Genomic DNA, 20,677 nt, shown 5'->3' on the forward strand with positions numbered 1-20,677 from the left:
ACACAGTGTATGACTTAACTTTGTAATAACGTACAAAGAATAACATATTTTTTATCATTCATTGACCACGAACTCAGAGCGTTCGTTTGCGCAATGCACTAACTGTTATGCAAACAACTGTGAATGAAGTGTACTACAATCAGTTCGCACGTTACCAAATGACCGTGGGTTGTTGCGAAACCTCCAGTTTTATTATATTATACCTCGAATAAAACTTCAAATTAATATTTTTATAATAAGGAACTTCTTTCCTATCCGGTGTCCCACGACACCACACATCTTTTTTATATAGTAATATGGACGCATCGAGAGGCTGGGCTTTCGCAAATGGTTGTTGCTTCGTGAATTCGTCAGCAGCGAAGGAATCCATTATGGACGTTAAACTTCAGGATACATTGAAATATGTAGAGTTTAGTGTTGGCTTTGCACTATTTTAATTATACAGACGGTAAGATCACTAAAACAATCAGGGATTACAATAATAATTAGTGATTTAGATGGCTCTAGGTTTGGGAATGATCACCGCGAACGACCGTTGTCAAAGAATATAGTGACTTGACGATCGCCCGCCATGGCAAACGTAACTCCATTCGGTGTTGCCAGCTCAAAATCAAAATTACCATTTAGCCGAAAATGAAACAATTAATCGTAATAAATAGATTATAACTCTGCAACAAAACTATTTCAGATGTTCACAGAGCCGTATATACATATCATATATCTTTTACTACCTATTCTAATCTAATACTACTATTTAATCTATATATCTAATAATTCTACTACCTAATCCTTTACTTTATGTTAAAGAGGTTTTTTTTTATTATGCTATATAATCAAACATTTTCCCACAAAAAATCCACCAAAATTAACAGAACATAAATCGTACTAAAACGTTTGCGTGCGAACAACAAAAGACAAAAGCTGACAAAGAAGCGATCGTCCTGCTTTCATTGAGCAAGCAAACCTTGGTGCTAATTATACGCCGGCAGACACTCCGAATACTCCGATACCGACGACATTAAGTAAAATGTATCAAAACACAGACTAGCATGGGACGTATTCGAGGATATTATTTTGGGGGGTCAATATTTTTTTTAGCTTAGATGTTTGGACGATCTTACAGCCCACCTGGTGTTAAATGGTTACTGGAGCCCATGGATATAAACAACGTAAATGCCACCACCCATCTTGAGATATGAGTTCTAAGGTCTCAGTATAGTTACAACGGCTGCCCCACCCTTCAAACCGAAAGGCGTTACTGTTTCACGGCTGAAATAGGCGGGGTACCTACCCGTGCGTACTCACAAGAGGTCCTACTACCAGTAATTTTTTTTAGTTATTAAAAAAAAGTACTTTGAACTTTTTTTCAGGAGGGTAAGCGATGGTTTCTATATTTATTACATTGAAGTGAACATAATTGCTGTAGAAGCTCTACATGGTGTTGTAATTTTAACAACCGCCAGCTTTGTTTTGATTGGGAGCTTGAATTAGCGAATTATCATCATACTTGATGGGACTGTGCAGTGTTATGCGGAAATTTAAGCCAATAACCCAGCCCAATGTCGCGTAGGTTCTTTCAATTTTTCTCGCAAAATATCTTACTTTGAAGAATAGAGTCGCCATTATTGCAAATGATTAGAAGAGAAAAATATTTTGTTACGTTATTTTCTGAACTGCGAGCATTATAAGCTCAACCTTCATAATAATATGGAGGAGTAAACGCTATTTCGGTTTAAGCGACATTTCTCTAAATATACCACATTTATATTTGTAATAAAAGGTGAGTTTTATTTGATATTAGCATCAACAGTTCGATGCTTTAACAGAACTTTAATAAAAAGCTAAAGAAGTTTTTTTTGTTATGATACATTTTTTCAAACTATAAGCTATTTAATGCTCTCCTGTAAATTTGCAAAAATATCGTTTAATCCAAATATCCTATCAGTCTCGATATGATTTAAAATGTTAGCATCTATAAGTAGAAGAGCTTACGCTATAAAACAGGTAATGATCGTGATACGTCGAAGATCTGAGTCCGCCCCTTCATCCAAATACAAACCCCGACAGACAAACTGACAGGCAGACTCGATGTATTTATACCAGTCCCTCCCCGAAATGACACAATTGAATTATTTTCGTTCAGTCGCGAAAATAAATTTTCCTCAAAACGTTCGAGAATGTAATATGAAACATCATTAAGCGTTGATTACTGATATTCTTGCTGTATTAAGGCTAGATCGTACTCGACCGCTAGTAGCTAAAGTATTTTTGTGTCCTTCTCATTTGATAGGTCGGGTTTTATATTTTAACAGGTTAAGGACCGAGATGTTTTAGCGATTATTGCCAAAAGTAATTAAATTGTTATATTAACGGCTGTCTGGTGTAGTGGTAAGTGACATGGTCACTACACAAGGGGGTCGCGGGTTCGAATCCCGCCAAGGGAAGGTATTTGTATGATAAATATAAATGTCTTTTCCAGGGTTATGGATGTATATTAAATATATGTATGTGTATAATAAAAAAAACTTACATTTATTTCCGTTATGTGGTACCTGTAACACAAGTTCTTTACGAACTTATCACGGGATCAGTTACCGTGGCGTAATTGTTAGTAAATATTTATTTATTTATTTATTTATTATTGTCGAATAGAATTCGATATGTTATAGTTACTAGCCTGGATGAGCCATAGCGATCCGGGTTTCTTACATATTCAATAAAAACCTTGCGGTCGTATTCTAGGCAGGTGAGTTGCGGCGGTCCGAAGGGACCGCTAATTTTATTTTGGCAAAGCAATAGTATCCACCCACAGGGACCGCTCCGGTCCTTAACCTGTTAAGAATTTCTCAGATTGTCAGTTAACCAGTTTTATCCAGAAGCATTTAACTTCGATAAAGTGAGTTTTCAACGATCTTCTATTCACGTATGTAGCTTTTCCTACTGTATTTCCGGAGGGCTACGACCTATTTTCCTTTGACATCGTGAATCTTGGAAGAGTACAACAGGCCATAGCGTGGCTTGACCCCCGAAATTGCCAGTATCTATTGGCAGTCACTAATATCCATCGGGTCGATGGCATACTCGTCTGCTTCCTGCGACAAAAAGCACACACAGTATTCCAATGCGAAATATTGTTAACTCGAGGTATCGGGTATTATTTCCGAAATTCGTGACGCAATAGTAAGGGTTATTACCCACTACAGCAATGAAGCGATCGATTACCATAAATCTGCTCTCGAATCAAAAAAACAAAGTATCAGAAAACAAAATCAACTCACATAGAAACTTGACATTACATGGTTATCAATATTCCAACAGAACTCAATCTGGAATCCACTTTGTGGAATTTTCACGCTAGAACCATTGATAGCCGAATGCCTAACACATCTGTCCCCCGATGTGGATAGCAAAAGCATGTATTGATTTAACATTACCACTTGTCGGTTAAAAAAGATCATATTTCTGCCTGCAAACGTCCTAAAAAAAGGTCGCATTATTTACACGGATTAACCATCCACTACGGGTCGTAAACTTTCGCTTTTTACCATCGAATACACTGACGATTATCGTAAAACCGTCAAACTTAAAATCCCGGATTACATTTTAGTGGCTGTAATTCAATCGGTAATAATCCGTCTGTAGCTACCGGTTCCAGTTCCGTTACCGGTTGGCAATTGTAATTTGATTTTTATCGGTAATTTAACTTATTTAGTTTTACTTACATCATACTTTTTTTTAGTGTCTTACTTATTTATATATGTTTAACGACTATACGGCCTACCTAGTGAAGGCCTACCAGGGCTACACCCGAGCTAATTGCCTACTGCTTAGGACTCGTTTTAAGCATTATTTTAAGAACTACGTGATATAGCGCTCAGGAAATACCGTGTAGGAGTCAATACTATAGCGGGCTGGAGTATGGCAAATGAGTTATGGTTCTATGCAGTTATCTAGGCACTCTCCTCCCGTGGCAAGTGATAAGATGGTAAAATTTAAATGATAGGCACATATATATATAATTCTTTTTTTTTTTTAAACAATCACGCCCCCTTTAACTGGTCCCGTGATAAGTTCGTAAAGAACTTGTGTTACAGGTACCAGATAACGTAAATAAATGTAAGATTTTTTATTATACACATACATATATTTAATATACATCCATAACCCTGGAAAAGACATTTATATTTACCATACAAATATCTCCCCTTGGCGGGATTCGAACCCGCGACCCCCTTGTGTAGTGACCATGTCACTTACCACTACACCAGACGGCCGTTAAATGAATTGCCGTTCGTTAGTCTCGCTAAAACTCGAGAGCTACTGGACCGATTTGGCTAATTTTGGTCTTGAATCATTGTAAAAGTCCAGAGAAGGTTTAAAAGGTAGATAAATATGAAAATGTGTAATGGAAACTGGTGCTAGGACCTCTTGTGAGTCCGCGCGGGTAGGTACCACCGCCCTGCCTATTTCTGCCGTAAAGCAGTAATGCGTTTCTTGCCCATTCTCTGGTTAATGCTTTAGTCGCATTTTACGAAGCCTAAAGAACAAATGGGCCGTCAGCGCATAACCAAAATGCCATGGATCTAAATAGCGAATAGCAGTTGGCAGTTAATTTCTCAATTAAATTCGTGGTTACCAAAATAAAAGACCATCCACCGAAATTATGACCCTTGGAAAAGGAAATAATATTCCACAAAATATTTTTAAAAGCAAATGAATAACTGCATTATGATTACAGGTTACATTATGTCGGACCATTAATACTAAAGTTTACAACCTCCTTATCGCGTACTGTAAATAATGCATCTAATTACCCTCTACCAAGGATTAAAAGGAGCTAAAATTAAACGATATCCCTGCGGTCATCGTAAAATAACAATTGTGGTGCCTTAAAATAGCACCCGATATCTTCTCGTGGGTTGTCGTAAAAACCTACTAAGGCATTTACCGAAAGCCCATTCTTCTTCAACCTTATCTGAGGAGTAACCGCAACGCCAACCGGAATTTCGTTGTGGTGGGAGGTATTGTTAGTGTGCACGGATTGGTACCGCCTATTTCTCGACTGGTAAAGCGATGGGTAGAACAGCTCCTATGAAATACAATTGATTTTTCCATCGTACATCTCAAGGTGGGTGGCGGGATTATGGGTATTTATGGATTCCGGTAACCACTTAATCACCGGGTGTTTCGTGAACTTGTTTGACATGTTCCACAAGACAAATGCACCTAGATTCGGAATTTGAATTATTGTTGACTAAGTGACACTTGTCAAGATTTTAATACATACATTGAGATACGTAGATACTATTACTATAAAAACAAATCAAAATTGATTGCCTAGTCGGATTTTTATTACTGTATCCAGATATTTTATCGATACACAATCATGCCATTGATAGCGCCCTTTGACATTAACTGTGTACATTTCCCGGGTACTAAAATCTCTAACCACCATTTTAGTGAGCTTTTATCTCACCCCATCTCATCTCGTTGCGTTTAATTTCATGCCAAATGATTCTAGTGTAAAATAAATCAACTTCATCTCATTTTGACGCATATCATTTCTCATATAGCGGAATAGATGTGGATTTAATAATTGAAGATTTTTATAAACTCGACATTGGCAACGATGATATAGTGAAAAGAAAATTGCTATTTCGATTAAAAATAGAATATAGAGAGAGAGGGAGGGAGAGAGAGAGAGAGAGAGAGAGTATTCTTTATTGTGCACCAAAAAACAAATAAACAGTGCGATACCTTAAATACAAAAAAGTACAATTGGCGGTCTTATCGCTAAGAGAGATCTCTTCCAGACAACCATCAGGTGGACAAGAATCAACGGAAACGAATTACGCGCGGTGTACCAAGATAAGATAAGTAAGATACCTAGTAATAAAAGATAAGATAATACTCCTATTGAGATATGAGGCTAATATCACAGTTATAAAGAGGCCGTCTCAAGATGGAAATAGACAGGACTGTGGTATCTATCCGTGCGGGCTTACACCTCCGACTGAAGGGTTTATGAACATTAATTAAGAAATGACTAACAGTCACACAAATAATCGCTTAAGCTTTGCGTCCGTGCGTGCGAAATCCCTTATAAGAAACACGTCTCAATAGTTTTTTTTAAAAGCACTTTATAAATAACTCATGTTAATGTGCTTTTGTTTTTGTTGGGCTCTCGTGGCGAAATGACCATAAATTCGTTCTCTTACCACAAAAGCTCATTGTTTCATGTAGTTTGACGCGTGAATATTATGTGACGGTAATGGGTTCGAGTTTTTTATTTTTTATTTATTTATTCGAAAAGGGTCTGGTTTCTTTGACATATTTGTAACGACTTAACGTTGTATTAAGAAAAAAAAAGATTAAGGGTTAGTCTAAAAAAATAATAAACAATTAATATTATTAATATAAAATGTGAATCGGCATTTCTGCCGCTAAGCCGTCATGTGTTCCAATTTGAAGGGAGGGGATAACTGTTATACTATCGACTTGAGACTTAGACACCTGTCTATTAAATAAAACTGGAGGTCCCGCAGTAGTCGAAATTCGACTATACTTAAATTAATTGGAATTGTAAGTTTGTACACTATTGATTGTTTGTACTGATTGTATTTTATACTTCTATAATCACAAATTTCGCCAAGACTACACTATAAAAAATATTATCGAAGACAAACAATATTTAATCTCAATTTGGCAACAGACATCAATAACAGAAGTTTGACAATAAATAGTATGCATGCGTGTGTGCGTCAAATGCATGGTATGTAGTGTGTGTAATGTTTTCTTTATTGATTTAATGTATCTTTTATGCATTGTTTTAAAAAAATATTAGCATTGTGCACTTCTTCTCTATATTCTCTATAAGTGTGGAAAATTACATACTCCTGCGTCCGCGCAAATTTCGTAAAAAGGGATACAACGTTTTTGCTTCACGTATTAATATATAGATAAAACCATACTTATTGCTTACAATATTTTTTAATGGAGCTCAAAATTATTAGAAGCACACTATAAATGTAGTATTTTACAAAATTCCAACGAAAAATTGGCACATGTGTTATTCGACAGTTCACGATGAGCTATTTACATTGCCGATTACTTAAATATGTTTTAAGACACACATCTCAGAAATTTTCATCTCTTAAATCATTTGAAATGTCATCAGCATTATCACAAATAAAATTGCCTGTATACTATTGTAAATCTAGTAAATCCTTTTTGGCCTTTTTTTTGGTCAGGATGAAATCGCCGGACTTCCGCCCTTCACTGGGGATGGCGGGTGGGGTATGTCAGAGTCGAACTGACTAAAACCTCCTGTCGCTCAACAACCAACGTCCAAACCTCGCATGAGACAGAACTCATGAAAAGGCAAAGGGGGGAAAGTGAAGCATTTAGTGCGGAGCACATATTTCCCATTACCCTCCCCTTCGGGACGCCGGACCGGCGGTCGTCGGCGCCACGACCACCAGCCCTCTCGGTCGGCAGGCTGTCCGAAAGCCCGCCTAGATGGCGCCGGTTAGAGTGGGTTACCCTAGGGAATACCCCGCTGGGTAAGAACCAGCGTGGGTCGAGGATAGCCGACCTTTCACCACCCGGATGCTCTTTCGTAAAACGCACCTCCTTGGCCCTCGCTTGTGCGTCTCTCACACGCCCCGCCGCCTCCTTCTGCGAGATGGTGCACTCGCAGAAGTCGAACATCGGCTTCCACGACTCGTCGTCGCCGAGCATCGATGCCACAACACTCGGCAACGACAATTCGGTTTCTATTTTTGCGACGAGGACACGGCGCCACCCCTCCCATGCGGTGCAGGCGACGAGCGTATGCTCTGCCGTGTCCAAGTTGCAACCACAATGGCGGCACTCTACCGTCGGCTCGGCAGTGATCCGGTGCAGGAACTCACCGAAACAACCATGCCCAGTGAGCACCTGCATGAGCTGGAAAGTGAGGCGTCCTCTGTCGCGATTCACCCAATCCACAAGGACCGGGCGAATCGCCTCGACGGTCCTACGACCAGCCGAAGGGTCAGCCAGCCGTCTGGACCATGACTCCAGCACGGAAATCCTTTTAGGCAGCAAATTTTAGCAAATTTCTGGTACTGCTATTTTTTAAATCGTATTGAAAACACCTACGTTTAAGTTCGAGATTTATATTTATAAATATTATTTTGACATTTTAACAATTTTGGCTAGTAGGTATCGGATATTTTGAAGTCAACCAATGTGTTTGCAAATGAGCGAAAATTTGAGGACATATTACTGACGATTTTTTTTGTATAGGTTGTAAGGTCGAAAATGTTTGATTTAAAGTCGTTTCCTCTTAATATTTTACAGAAAATACGGGATATTCACAACGCGCCTTGCAGCTTTACTGGTACTGCATGCAGCTGGGGCCGGATATGCTTCACCTACAGTCCTCGTCACCAGACCTCTGACCAGGGTAGTCGAGTGGCTGCCCACTGACAACCAAACGGTTTACAGACTTGACGAAGGCGAAACACGAAGGTAGATTTTTATTTGTGAAATACCAAACTATAACCTTATTAGAACGATAATAGAAGAGCAGCTCTTCGCAGAATCTACCACCGGATCGGAAACGCGACCCACTGAGAAGATCCGGCGAGAAACTCAGTGGGTTATGTCTATGGGTTAGTATACTCGCTGAGCCCTTCGTCTCAAGCGACAGGTTACACGAGAACGGTGACAGGTGCTTGAGGTACCTAAAAGCACCGTTAGTGGATCGGGAGCAGAGACATGGTACCATAAAAGCGCATTCCTGAAATATTCATAAAATTATTTTGTATCTTGTTAATGGTATTTTCAAATATCAGTTTCCAATAATTCCATAGTTGACTAACGCACAAATATTGACGCCAATTAGATTTCAATCTTGGATAATTGTTTTTGTTGCAGCTTAGAGCTGAACACCTCAACAATATCACAAAGTACAGTTTATATAACGGTCAGTCCGTGTACTAGTGACTTGAACTGGATTTTATATCGAGGCACCGCCAATCCTCCTGGTAAGTGTTTATGATTTATGTACTTTTTTCAGTTACGTTTTCTTTGATTTGTATTTGAAAACAACTCTTATTTCCAGGTCACTTAAGTCCTCTGAGACAAAACAAAGGCTCCGAAGTCACTACGGTTTCGCTTGAAATCTCACAGTATGACAGATACATACTCCAGGTAATTTAATTGATAGAGATATGCTATGTGATGTTTTGCACCGGACGTCTTATCCTTTAGGCCACGACGATTGACATGTAGCCTTGTGTATTATTGTATTTAATTATTGGTTCTCATATAAGTTATTGGACCGCAGTTGTCGACGGCGAAAGGCGGTTCGTGTGTGGTGAGCGCCCGCGGTGAAGCACCCAGACAAGTCCGGCTGCGTCTCAAGATCCGATCGAGGCGGAAGCTTGCTGCTAACTGGGATTCCAGGTACAATCCTCCTAGAGCAACGATAACCTTTTCTATTGCTTACTAGCTGACCCGGCAGACTTCGTAGTGCCTCAATCGATAAATAAAAGACCTAAACTTTTGTATAAAATTAACTTAAAACAAACAAAAGGCATCCGTCCGACTTACATGAAAGGAAAACCAAAATTGTTATTTTTATTGTGTTCTTGTTGTTCTTGCTGTGAGCCTTGATATCGCGAAGGCCTTCGACAGGGTCTGGCATAGGGCACTTCTGTCGAAGCTACTATCTTACGGAATCCCCGAGGGTCTCTGCAAGTGGATCGCTAGCTTTTTGGATGGGCGGAGCATCACGGTCGTTGTAGACGGTGACTGTTCTGATACCATGACCATTAACGCTGGCGTTCCACAAGGTTCGGTGCTCTCCCCCACGCTTTTCATCCTGTATATCAATGACATGCTGTCTATTGATGGCATGCATTGCTATGCGGATGACAGCACGGGGGATGCGCGATATATCGGCCATCAGAGTCTCTCTCGGAGCGTGGTGCAAGAGAGACGATCAAAACTTGTGTCTGAAGTGGAGAACTCTCTGGGGCGAGTCTCCAAATGGGGTGAATTGAACTTGGTTCAATTCAACCCGTTAAAGACACAAGTTTGCGCGTTCACTGCGAAGAAGGACCCCTTTGTCATGGCGCCGCAATTCCAAGGAGTATCCCTGCAACCTTCCGAGAGTATTGGGATACTTGGGGTCGACATTTCAAGCGATGTCCGGTTTCGGAGTCATTTGGAAGGCAAAGCCAAGTTGGCGTCCAAAATGCTGGGAGTCCTCAACAGAGCGAAGCGGTACTTCACGCCTGGACAAAGGCTTTTGCTTTATAAAGCACAAGTCCGGCCTCGCGTGGAGTACTGCTCCCATCTCTGGGCCGGGGCTCCCAAATACCAGCTTCTTCCATTTGACTCCATACAGAGGAGGGCCGTTCGGATTGTCGATAATCCCGGTCTCACTGATCGTTTGGAACCTCTGGGTCTGCGGAGGGACTTCGGTTCCCTCTGTATTTTGTACCGTATGTTCCATGGGGAGTGCTCTGAGGAATTGTTCGAGATGATACCGGCATCTCGTTTTTACCATCGCACCGCCCGCCACCGGAGTAGAGTTCATCCATACTACCTGGAGCCACTGCGGTCATCCACAGTGCGTTTCCAGAGGTCTTTTTTGCCACGTACCATCCGGCTATGGAATGAGCTCCCCTCCACGGTGTTTCCCGAGCGCTATGACATGTCCTTCTTCAAACGAGGCTTGTGGAGAGTATTAAGCGGTAGGCAGCGGCTTGGCTCTGCCCCTGGCATTGCTGAAGTCCATGGGCGACAGTAACCACTCACCATCAGGTGGGCCGTATGCTCGTCTGCCTACAAGGGAAATAAAAAAAAAAAAAAAAAAAAAAAAAATTATTGAATTTCGAGCATTTTCGTATATAACTACCTTTTAAACCTTCTCTGGACTTTCACAAATAATTCAAGACCAAAATTAGCCAAATCGGTCCAGCGGTTCTCGATTTTTAGCGAGACTAACGAACAGCAATTCATTTTTATATATAAAGATAGATATGGGTGAAGGAAATCACGGTTTAGCTCGTCTTAAATAGGTACTGAAGTCCATAGACATCAAAAGCCGCCACCCACTTTGAGACATGAGTTCTAAGGTCTCCGTTCTTACAGTACAACGACTGGCTGTTGGCGACGTTGCGATGAGATGTTCGGTGTAAGACTTATTCGAATAAAAATAGACTGTATTTATAACTGGTTTATTAAATCGAATTAAACTTTGTACACTTTTACGGGACCGACAATGATTATGCATTTTTCATTGCTGCACGTCGTTTTATTTTGAAAGTCCACGCCACACCCCCGCTTCCGCTGCGGTGAAGAAAATAGGGTTGCTATGCTTCGAACACTTTTTTTTTTTTTTTTTTTTTCGGGGGGAAATCCTCATGGACTACCTCCACCTGGGGAAAAGCGGAGGGGCGTGCCGGACTCCTACCGGCTAAAACCACCCCGGTGTCCACCCACACGTGCGCGCAGGGCCGCGGGAATCCAAATTCTTCCGCAGATGCTTCGAACACTGACCTAACCTTCAAACCGAAACGCATTCATGCTTCACGGCAGAAACAGGCAGGGTGGTGGTATCTACCCGTGTGGACTTACAAGTCGTCCTACCACTAGTAACCTATGTACGTATCGCGGGTCATTTGATAATATACAAGTGACCGACTTTAGTACAAAATAAAATTTATAAGAATAAATTGATGACACAAGTTGAAATCTCGCTTATGGCGAAAGGAACGGTTTCAAAATAAACCTATTCGTTCAATTACATTTCTAAATGCTTACTTTATAAAAAAATATCTTTTAAGATTTAGTATCTCAAACACAAACGCCTTATCAATATTAAAAATTTTAGTTGATTTGGACTCACGGCCACAAAAGGTCGTTGACCCAGGTTTGATGTACGTCAAGGATATCCTCCTCCGTGCGTCGTATTCCTCAGTTCTGAGGGTCGTGACCTTTACTGAGCACTTTTGTCAGGACTTTGTTCTTCCATTCACTTCTGTCCTCCGCGCAGTGGATAGCGACATTGATGCTGGATTCCAAAGTCGTCCTAATCTGATCGGACCAGCGCATGGGACTACGCCCCCTAGGCCTCTTTCCTTCCACTTTGCCGCTGATGAGAAGTCTTTCGAGATTGTCACCCTTTTTTCTCGCAACGTGACCGAAAAACTCTAAGATCCTACGTAGGCAAATGGTGGAGAGTCTTAAGGAGACGCCTAGTTCTTCCAGGATTGATGCGTTTGTCCGATGCGCCGTCCAGGGAATCCGCAGCATTTTCCTCCAGCACCACATCTCAAACGCGTCGATCCGACTTCGATCAGCCTTCTTCAGAGTCCATGTCTCCGCCCCATATAAGAAAATAGAAAACACAAGACTTGTTACAAGTTTACGCTTGGTTTTTATGGAGATGTTTCTATCGGACCAGATGCTATCAAGCTGACACATGGCAGTTTTTGCTATCCCGATACGTCTTCGAATCTCAGGCTCGCACGATCCAGTATTCGCAATCATGGAGCCCAGGTATATGAATCTTTCTGTTGTTTCAAGATGCAGTGACCCCGTGTTCTCCAGTTTGTTCATGCGGTCTATTACCATCACTTTTGTTTTGGATCGGTTAATGGCAAGACCAAGTTCGAGGCTAATTTTTTCAAGCTTGCTCATGAGAGCAGCCATCTCGCTTTCATTAGCCGCGAGAAGAGTGGTGTCGTCGGCGTATCGGAGGTTGGTCAATTTTACTCCGCCAATGGTAACTCCACCATCCCAGCCTTCACAAGTCCGTCTCGTGATATACTCTCCATAGATATTGAAAAGGACTGGAGATAATATGCAGCCTTGCCTTACGCCCTTCCTAAATTTAAAGGGGGCAGAGATTGTTTCCTCCACTCTAATGATTCCCTGGTTATTAATGTACAGGTTATGTAACAGTAGGACCAGATGTTGCGGTACTCCCAATTCTGCTAGTATTTTCCACAGGTGATCCCTTAGATATTTGATTTTATTGCTTAGATAGGTGGACGAGCTCACAGCCCACCTGATGTTAAGTGGTTACTGGTGCCCATAGACATCTACAACGTAAATGCGCCACCCACCTTGAGATATAAGTTCTAAGGTCTCAAGTATAGTTACAACGGTTGCTCCACCCTTCAAGCCGAAACGCATTACTGCTTCACGGCCGAAATAGCCAGGGTGGTTATACCCACCCACGCGGACTCACAAGAGGTCCTACCCTAGTAAAGAATGACTGTAGAAATCGCATTGGCACAAAAATATGTACTTACCAATTGCGATTTATTAAGAGAGTAAGCGTTAAATAATTTAATATCATCATCAATATATAACAAAATAAGTAGACATAGAATTCAGTTAATACTAGGATTACTGGTGGTGGGGCGTCTTATGAACTTTTGTAAGGGTAGGTACCACCGCCCCGCCTATTTCTGCCGCTAAGCTGTAGTGCGTTTCGCTTTTGAAGGTTGGTGCCTATAAAATTGAGATTTAGAACGCATGTCTCAAGATCGGTGAGGGCATATATAACGTCATGTTTATGGACTCCACTAACAACACAAACAATCAAAAAAGTAATCACTACATAGTATAAAACAAAGTCGCTTTCTCTGTCCCTATGTATGCTTAAATCTTTAAAACTACGCAACGGATTTTTATGCGGTTTTTTTTAATAGATAGAGTGATTGAAGAGGAAGGTTTATATGTATAATAACATCCATTAAATAGTGGAGAAATCAATAATAAATTACAGTTTCCGAAGCGAAGCGAGGGCGGGTCGCTAGTAAAAAAAGATATTCTTAAATGACCTAATAAGCAAAAATCAACAGGTCTCAAAAACTTACATTGTTAAATTTATTCCAACTTTCATAGACTTTACGGCATGTAGTATAAGAATCAAATTAAAACTCAGATCTGTGTATTGGTATACTTTAACCCTATTATTATAAGGCCTATTTTTAAATGCATAACTAGATAGTTTCTAATAGATCATATCTAATAGTAGGCTCTAAATCAAAGCTGACACGTTCGAAATATCTCAATAAAAACACAGTACTTTGATACCGTTAAAAGTGAGTAGGGTGACCTAAAGTTACAAATGTTCATGGATAACATTCTATATAGTTTTCATTTAATTATATAATATTTTTAATGTTTCCCAACCTGTTCGAATCTTCTTAATATTATATTTATAGATTGTACTATTATTAATACAGGTATTTTATTGGCACATTAATATAGTTGAGATTATGAATATAAATGTTCAGAGGTCAGCACAGCAGTAATCATATTATAATCTTACGTATCAAATTTCGATTCATCGCAAATATACGTAACTATTACATTTGAAAGTCACGGGTATCCGAACTCAATTCTTTTGTACCGGGACTGAATTTAAGGACCTTTGAATTTAAGGTAGAAATCTCTATTGCGTTATGTAACAACTACCCAAAAATATTTTGTTGTCTTACCCATTACAGGTTAATTAATTACGTCAATTCATAAAATCAGTTAGTACAATTTTAAACATACAACATTACCACTTTGGTCATGGAAGTCCTTCGTGAACACGTGTTTAGTATGTAATTCAGTTTAACGTATTTGCAACAAAGAAATCTAAATCCAAAGATAACACAAATAAGCCCACTAAAAATTCTCCACAACACTAATCTTATTCTATACATTTTAAATATTAATAACAGATTAAATTACCGTTTGCGATTTAAAATACGTATTAACTCCAGCTTCTATTTTCGAAAAATGCTATTTTGGAATATCTACATATGAATATAAAATCATTGTCACACCACTTGTAAGTTTGTGGAACATAAATCCGCTGTCAGCCGGCGTCACAAGAGAACACGTACGATAAATCTATGATATAGGACCTTGTTAGTGTGCAAGGATAGATAAAAGCTCTGTGTAACTGCTGCGATAAAAAGTAGAGCTTTTGAAAGCACCGCTTACGACAATAAAAGTTTATTGGTTAAACGGTTGTATAGAAATGATCGTAGAAGATATATGGCTTTATTGCACGCTTAACAATTCGATTAGTGGTATATATTGTGAGCTAGCAAGAATGGTTGCGCGCGTTAAAGGGGAGGAAAAGGACCTCTATAAAATAAGTAAACATTTGCCTCCTCTATGCACCTTTTGAAAAAAAAAACACTGTTTCCTAAAAAAAAGAAAAAAATGCCACTGTCAGTGTCACTTAGAATGACATAAGGATTCGAACGAAACCCCATACATTGAAATATATACGCTTAGTGTAATTTTTTTAGTGTTCTCTATAGCGTAAAAGTTAACTCAAATTTGTATGCAGTTGGAACAGCGCCTCTAGCGGCAAACGTAGGTAAACGTTCCAACTCCATACAAATTTGAGTTAACTTTTTCGCTATCGAGAACGTTAAAACACTCGCACTAAGCACACAGGAATTTAATGTTTACAGTACAGGGTTGGACAAACAAATATGGATCTTAAAACAAACACATATGAATCTTATAAACGTAACACGCTTTTTTCGGGGGTGTCATTAAAACAGACGGAAAGTTTATTTTATTTACCACGTCATATTTCACAAACCTATACTTATTTTTTATATGTAGATAAAACGGAATGAACAAAATATTGAAAAGTCATTTTAGTTGAAACTTACTTATTACTGATCTGTTATGTACGTAGAGTTTTGTAATCCAGATCCGACATTGCAAGCGAACTTCGAGAATGTATTACGAAAATGCGAAATGCAAACAAAACACGACAAAAAAAAGCAACGTTACGATTTCCAAGTCGTATACCACAAATTGACATATATCAGATAAGACTAGTCCCCTTTTAATTGCAAAAAAATGTTTCTAACGATCTCTCAGTCGGGTGGCTAGGAAATGGTTTCTCCATATTTTCATTGAAATACGTATTTTGCCGTTCATCGATCGGAGCAATGTCAGGGACGTGGCAACATTGTGTGACTACATTCTTTGAAGTATTTTAATTGTACGAGTAACTTGCGTCGATACAACTAAGGAAACAAGATGCCGATCTGCAGTCGACTCTCCGCGGATTGGCCGTGCAGCTATAAATTTATTTAATACTAGCTGACCCGGCAGACATCGTAGTGCCTCAATCGATAAATAAAAGACCTAAGCTTTAAACAAACAAAAGGAATCCGTCCGACGGGGGACAAATCTAGGAAAAATAAAATTGTTATTTTCATTTAATTCCGAGCATATTCATATTTATCTACCTTTTAAACCTTCTCTGGGCTTCCACAAATAATTAAAGACCAAAATAAGCCAAACCGGTCCAGCCGTTCTCGATTTTGAGCGAGATTAACGAACAGCAATTCATTTTTATATATATAGATAGATTACTTATTAAAATAATGTGATAATTGAATTGTTAATCGACCAAAATGTTCGTAGGTAGCAACTTGGATACACATTTACCATTGTTGATGTCCGCGAGCGACGATAATCATTTACCGACCCGGTGGGCCGTAAATTCGTCTGATATTACTGGCAAACAAAAATTTGAGCGTAGGTCGATAAATCAAGCAAATAACTTTTAGATAAAATTAATCGATAAAATACACAGACCAATATTAACGATCAGGAGTTTATAGGTATGTGCTACTAAAGATGGTACTCTCGTAAATAGAATAAATACTCTTTAAAGGCAAACCTCATTCCTCCAGCTTTTTTGATGCATTAACTAACTCCCGATTAAAATATTTTGACCCTAAAAGCTCCGGAAATTAGACGCAATTTTCTTTGAATCCGAAGGCTTAGGTGTGAATTTTAAATTCGTTGCTTCCATTTTGTTTCATTTGAAAACGGAAAGGATTCCAATTGATGAAGAAAACAATGTAATTGAGAAAAAAATGCGTAAGTCCTAATCAAGTTGTACATACCAATATTTTTGTATTCTAGACAAAAACAGTAGTTTATAGATATCAATATGTTATTAGTATTAGTATAAACGAAAAAAATTAAAATTGGTGGTCACTGGAAAGGTCGAGGGCAAGCGACCAAGAGGCAGGAACCCGACCCGTTGGACGGACCAGATTCGTGCAGCCCTGGATACCACAGTGCACGATGCTCTGCACTCAGCTGCAGATAGGAACGGATGGCGGTGCACTATAAAATGAAAAAATGAAAAATGAAAAAATATTTATTGCTTCAACTTATAAATTAAACATACAGGGTTTGGAATCTCTTTTTAAGCAAAATACTTGCTTGTTTAGGAAATACCGCTCTTCTATAGCCATTTACATAATATTTTATAAGAATAAGCAACAGTACAAATTTTATAATATAAATAAATTAATACTAATTGAAATAATGTGTGTGTGTGTGTGTGTGTGTGTGTGTGTGTGTGTGTGTGTATGTGTGTGTGTGCCGGTGTGTGCGTGCATGCGCGTGGGTGTGTGTGTTTATTATAACATCATTGCTTGAACAATGTTTTCCACATCCTTATAGCTTTTGGTTTTCAACCATTCAATAACAGATTTTTTACAGTTAAACGATGTCATCGGATATATACTTAGTTCTTTGTTAAGTTTATTGTATATGTGTGATGATTGTTTGACAAACTGTCTTTTAGCAAATGTGGTTTTGACTGTAACAAGAGGCGTTACATCTTTCATTCTACGATTTTTATTATTTGCCATCTCATATATGCCATAAAAAACAAACTGTTTCAAGGCCATGACCAAGACCCTCAGTAATGAGGAAACCGACGCAAGGAGGAGGAGGAGGAGTATAAACGAAAAGTATTATAGCGTGAAGCATATTCTTTAATGCTACAAATATTTTTTTTACTGGTGGTAGGACCTCTTTCCTGTGAGTCCGCACGGGTGGGTGCCACCACCCCGCCTATCTCTGCCGTGAAGCAGTAATGCATTTCGGTTCGAAGGATGAGGCAACCGTTGTAACTATACTTGAGACCTTAGAACTTATATCTCAAGGTGGGTGGTCCATTTACGTCCTAGATGTCTATGGGCTCCAGTACCACTTAACACCAGGTGGGCTGTGAGCTCGTCCATCCATATAAGCAATAAAAAAAATATGTTTATGTCTATTGCGATTTCATATTTTCTTAACGCTATACTTCTACACAAGCACGCTTCGATATGGAACTATGAAAGGCCAACATAATAAAACACTTGAAGTTTCTTCGCTCAACTCTTAATATGTTAAAAGTATTTGTATAAAACATCTATTATATTCAAATTCATTATTAAAGACAACTGAAATTCGACATACTCCGATATATAAAACTATCGCTAAAGGTGTGACACGCATAAGGACGCGCGTGCCAATTTTTAATAGTCTTTTTTAATAGTTTTTAACCTTCATTTATCGCGCAAAGAAAGCACAAGGGCAAGCGACGTCGCAGTCTCAAAAAATTAAGACAATGACAATAACAACAGCAATTTTTTTTTTTGGAAATAGCCAAAGTCGATGTATCCGTAATGATTGCCATCCTCAGATAGTCCGGCTACGAGCGTTTATTCAAGAAATTAATAACTACTGGCACAATGTACACTTTACCTCTATTTAATTACATGGATTCCATGATGGCATGTCGGCGCTTACGGAGTGATAACTTAAGCATTAAGCTAAATGGGCAAAGATGAGTGCCGTATTATCGGCTCGTTCGACTTTATCTTGGCAATAATTAATTATGAGCATTATGTTTTTGTTTATTCATGCCCTCATAAGGATTGTGAAGTTTTTTTTCTGTTCTAAAGAAAATAATCTTACAATATTATAAAGCTGACGAGTTTGTTTGTTTGTTTAGTTGAACGCGCTAATCTCAGGAATTACTGGTCCGATTTGAAAAATTCTTTCAGTGGTAGATAGCTTATTTATTGGAGAAGCCTATAGAATATATGAGTCGACTATTATCAAAGCCGGCAATCTGACTTTTGGACAATGATTGGTAAATCAAAAAAACGAATTATTGACTTTGTATTCCATTGGCAGTCACAAAACTTTTCGGAACGACATCTTAGATAAATAACAGGTTAAGTATTAACCTTTATTTAATGCAGGTTTTGAACCGTATTCTTTGAAGGAGACGATTATATTCAAATCAATCTGTATTGACATATCAATAATTTTTTTTTGTCCAAATGCACAGATTGCCACCTTTGATAATAGACGACTCATATACCATCACGCTAAGAACAATACAAGCGGAGCACCAATAAAGGATGTTTCAAAATCGGGTTTTTTATGTAAAAAAAAGGTTGGTCGAATTAATAGCCTCCTCTTTTGAAGTCGGTTAAAAAGCGTGATTTTGATACCTTAACTAGCTCCTTAAGATTCTATTATTCAAAAATATTTTCACTTCCTACGTAAATGAAGTCACGGGTAAAATTTTGCGTTATGCCGAAGTAACTATTTCACGCGGACAAAGTTGTGAACAAAAGCTAATCTATACTAATATTATAACTAATCTATACTTCTATACTTTAATATTATAAAGAGGAAAGATTTGTTTGTTTGTTTGTTTCGAATAGGCTCCGAAACTTCTGGACTGATTTGAAAAATTCTTTTTCCATTAGAAGCCGACATTGTCGCTGATGAACATAGGCTACTTTTTTTTAATTTTTTTTTATTGTATTTTTTTGGTTTCATGTGTGTTTTAATGTTTCCGAAGCGAAGCGAGGGCGGGTCGCTAGTATTTTATAAAAGTTTTAACTGTTAGCTCTTTTCTCCAATAAAGGCTCAGTTGTCCCTAATCTCGACCATAAAAACTGCTTAATATCTTAAGCCTAAACAATAAAAAAAGTAGCTATTGACTCACAAAAAAATTTTCGATGACATTAAAATCTCTATCAATATGGTCGATACACTACGTGAGCTCTAAAGATAGCCACCTAGCTATCTAGTAAACAACTTTTTCATGCGTATCTCGCAGCGTCTAAAGTTGCAGTTATGCTACCATTAAAGTAATTAAATGACATTTTTCAAAGCGTTCCAACGCTACGACGACCTATAGGATCAATTCAAGAAGCATAATTGAGCGTATTTACATGCTTAAAGCGTCTTCACGTTGATATACGTAAAATTCCGCATTGTAAATTGTAAAATGGTGAGTTTCAAAGGAAGCTTTATTATTATCTTGTTAACAACGGTGATATTTGAGGTCGATGCCCAATACGATGATTTTCAGGTATGATGATAAATCTAATTATGCTTCATATGAATATCCTGGCAGCGAGAAGAAGATTCGTGTCAAAAGTAACACTCAAGCCATAAAGGCTACATACACTCAGTGGTTAGTTTTGATCAAGTAATTTCCGCGATTCAACCATTTTTTTGAAGTTATACTTCTTTAGGCGCGTTATGAAAAATTGATGAGAGTCAAATTTTACGATGCGCGCGCACCGTGACACAAAATTAATAGAATGAAGTTGCCCACTAAATCGCTCATTACAATACGACCGACGTAACTTGGCGAGTCTGAATATAGCTTCAGGAGAGCTTTCGCGCATGTACACTCGTAAAAGTACAGCTTGAAATGAAACGACAGTTACATAAAAAATACATTACTTTAAAAAAAACCAGCAATCAAAACACAACATCAAAAACAGCTGATGCCCGGGTCAACGACCGCATGGGCGCA

At 38.7% G+C, this 20,677-nt stretch overlaps 1 protein-coding gene across 1 annotated transcript in view; it reads left to right on the forward strand.

Moving 5' to 3' along the window:
* The window catches only part of LOC105842389 (protein NDNF), a 44,184-nt gene that overhangs the window by 11,871 nt on the left and 11,636 nt on the right, over positions 1-20,677 (forward strand). The window contains exons 2-5 of the mRNA XM_038021201.2: positions 8,344-8,514; positions 8,923-9,032; positions 9,110-9,198; positions 9,335-9,453. Coding sequence (XP_037877129.2) covers positions 8,344-8,514; positions 8,923-9,032; positions 9,110-9,198; positions 9,335-9,453 — 489 coding nt within the window. The remainder of the gene's footprint in view (positions 1-8,343; positions 8,515-8,922; positions 9,033-9,109; positions 9,199-9,334; positions 9,454-20,677) is intronic.

Source organism: Bombyx mori, chromosome 3 (genome assembly GCF_030269925.1).
Source record: "Bombyx mori chromosome 3, ASM3026992v2".
Taxonomy (NCBI): domain Eukaryota; kingdom Metazoa; phylum Arthropoda; class Insecta; order Lepidoptera; family Bombycidae; genus Bombyx; species Bombyx mori.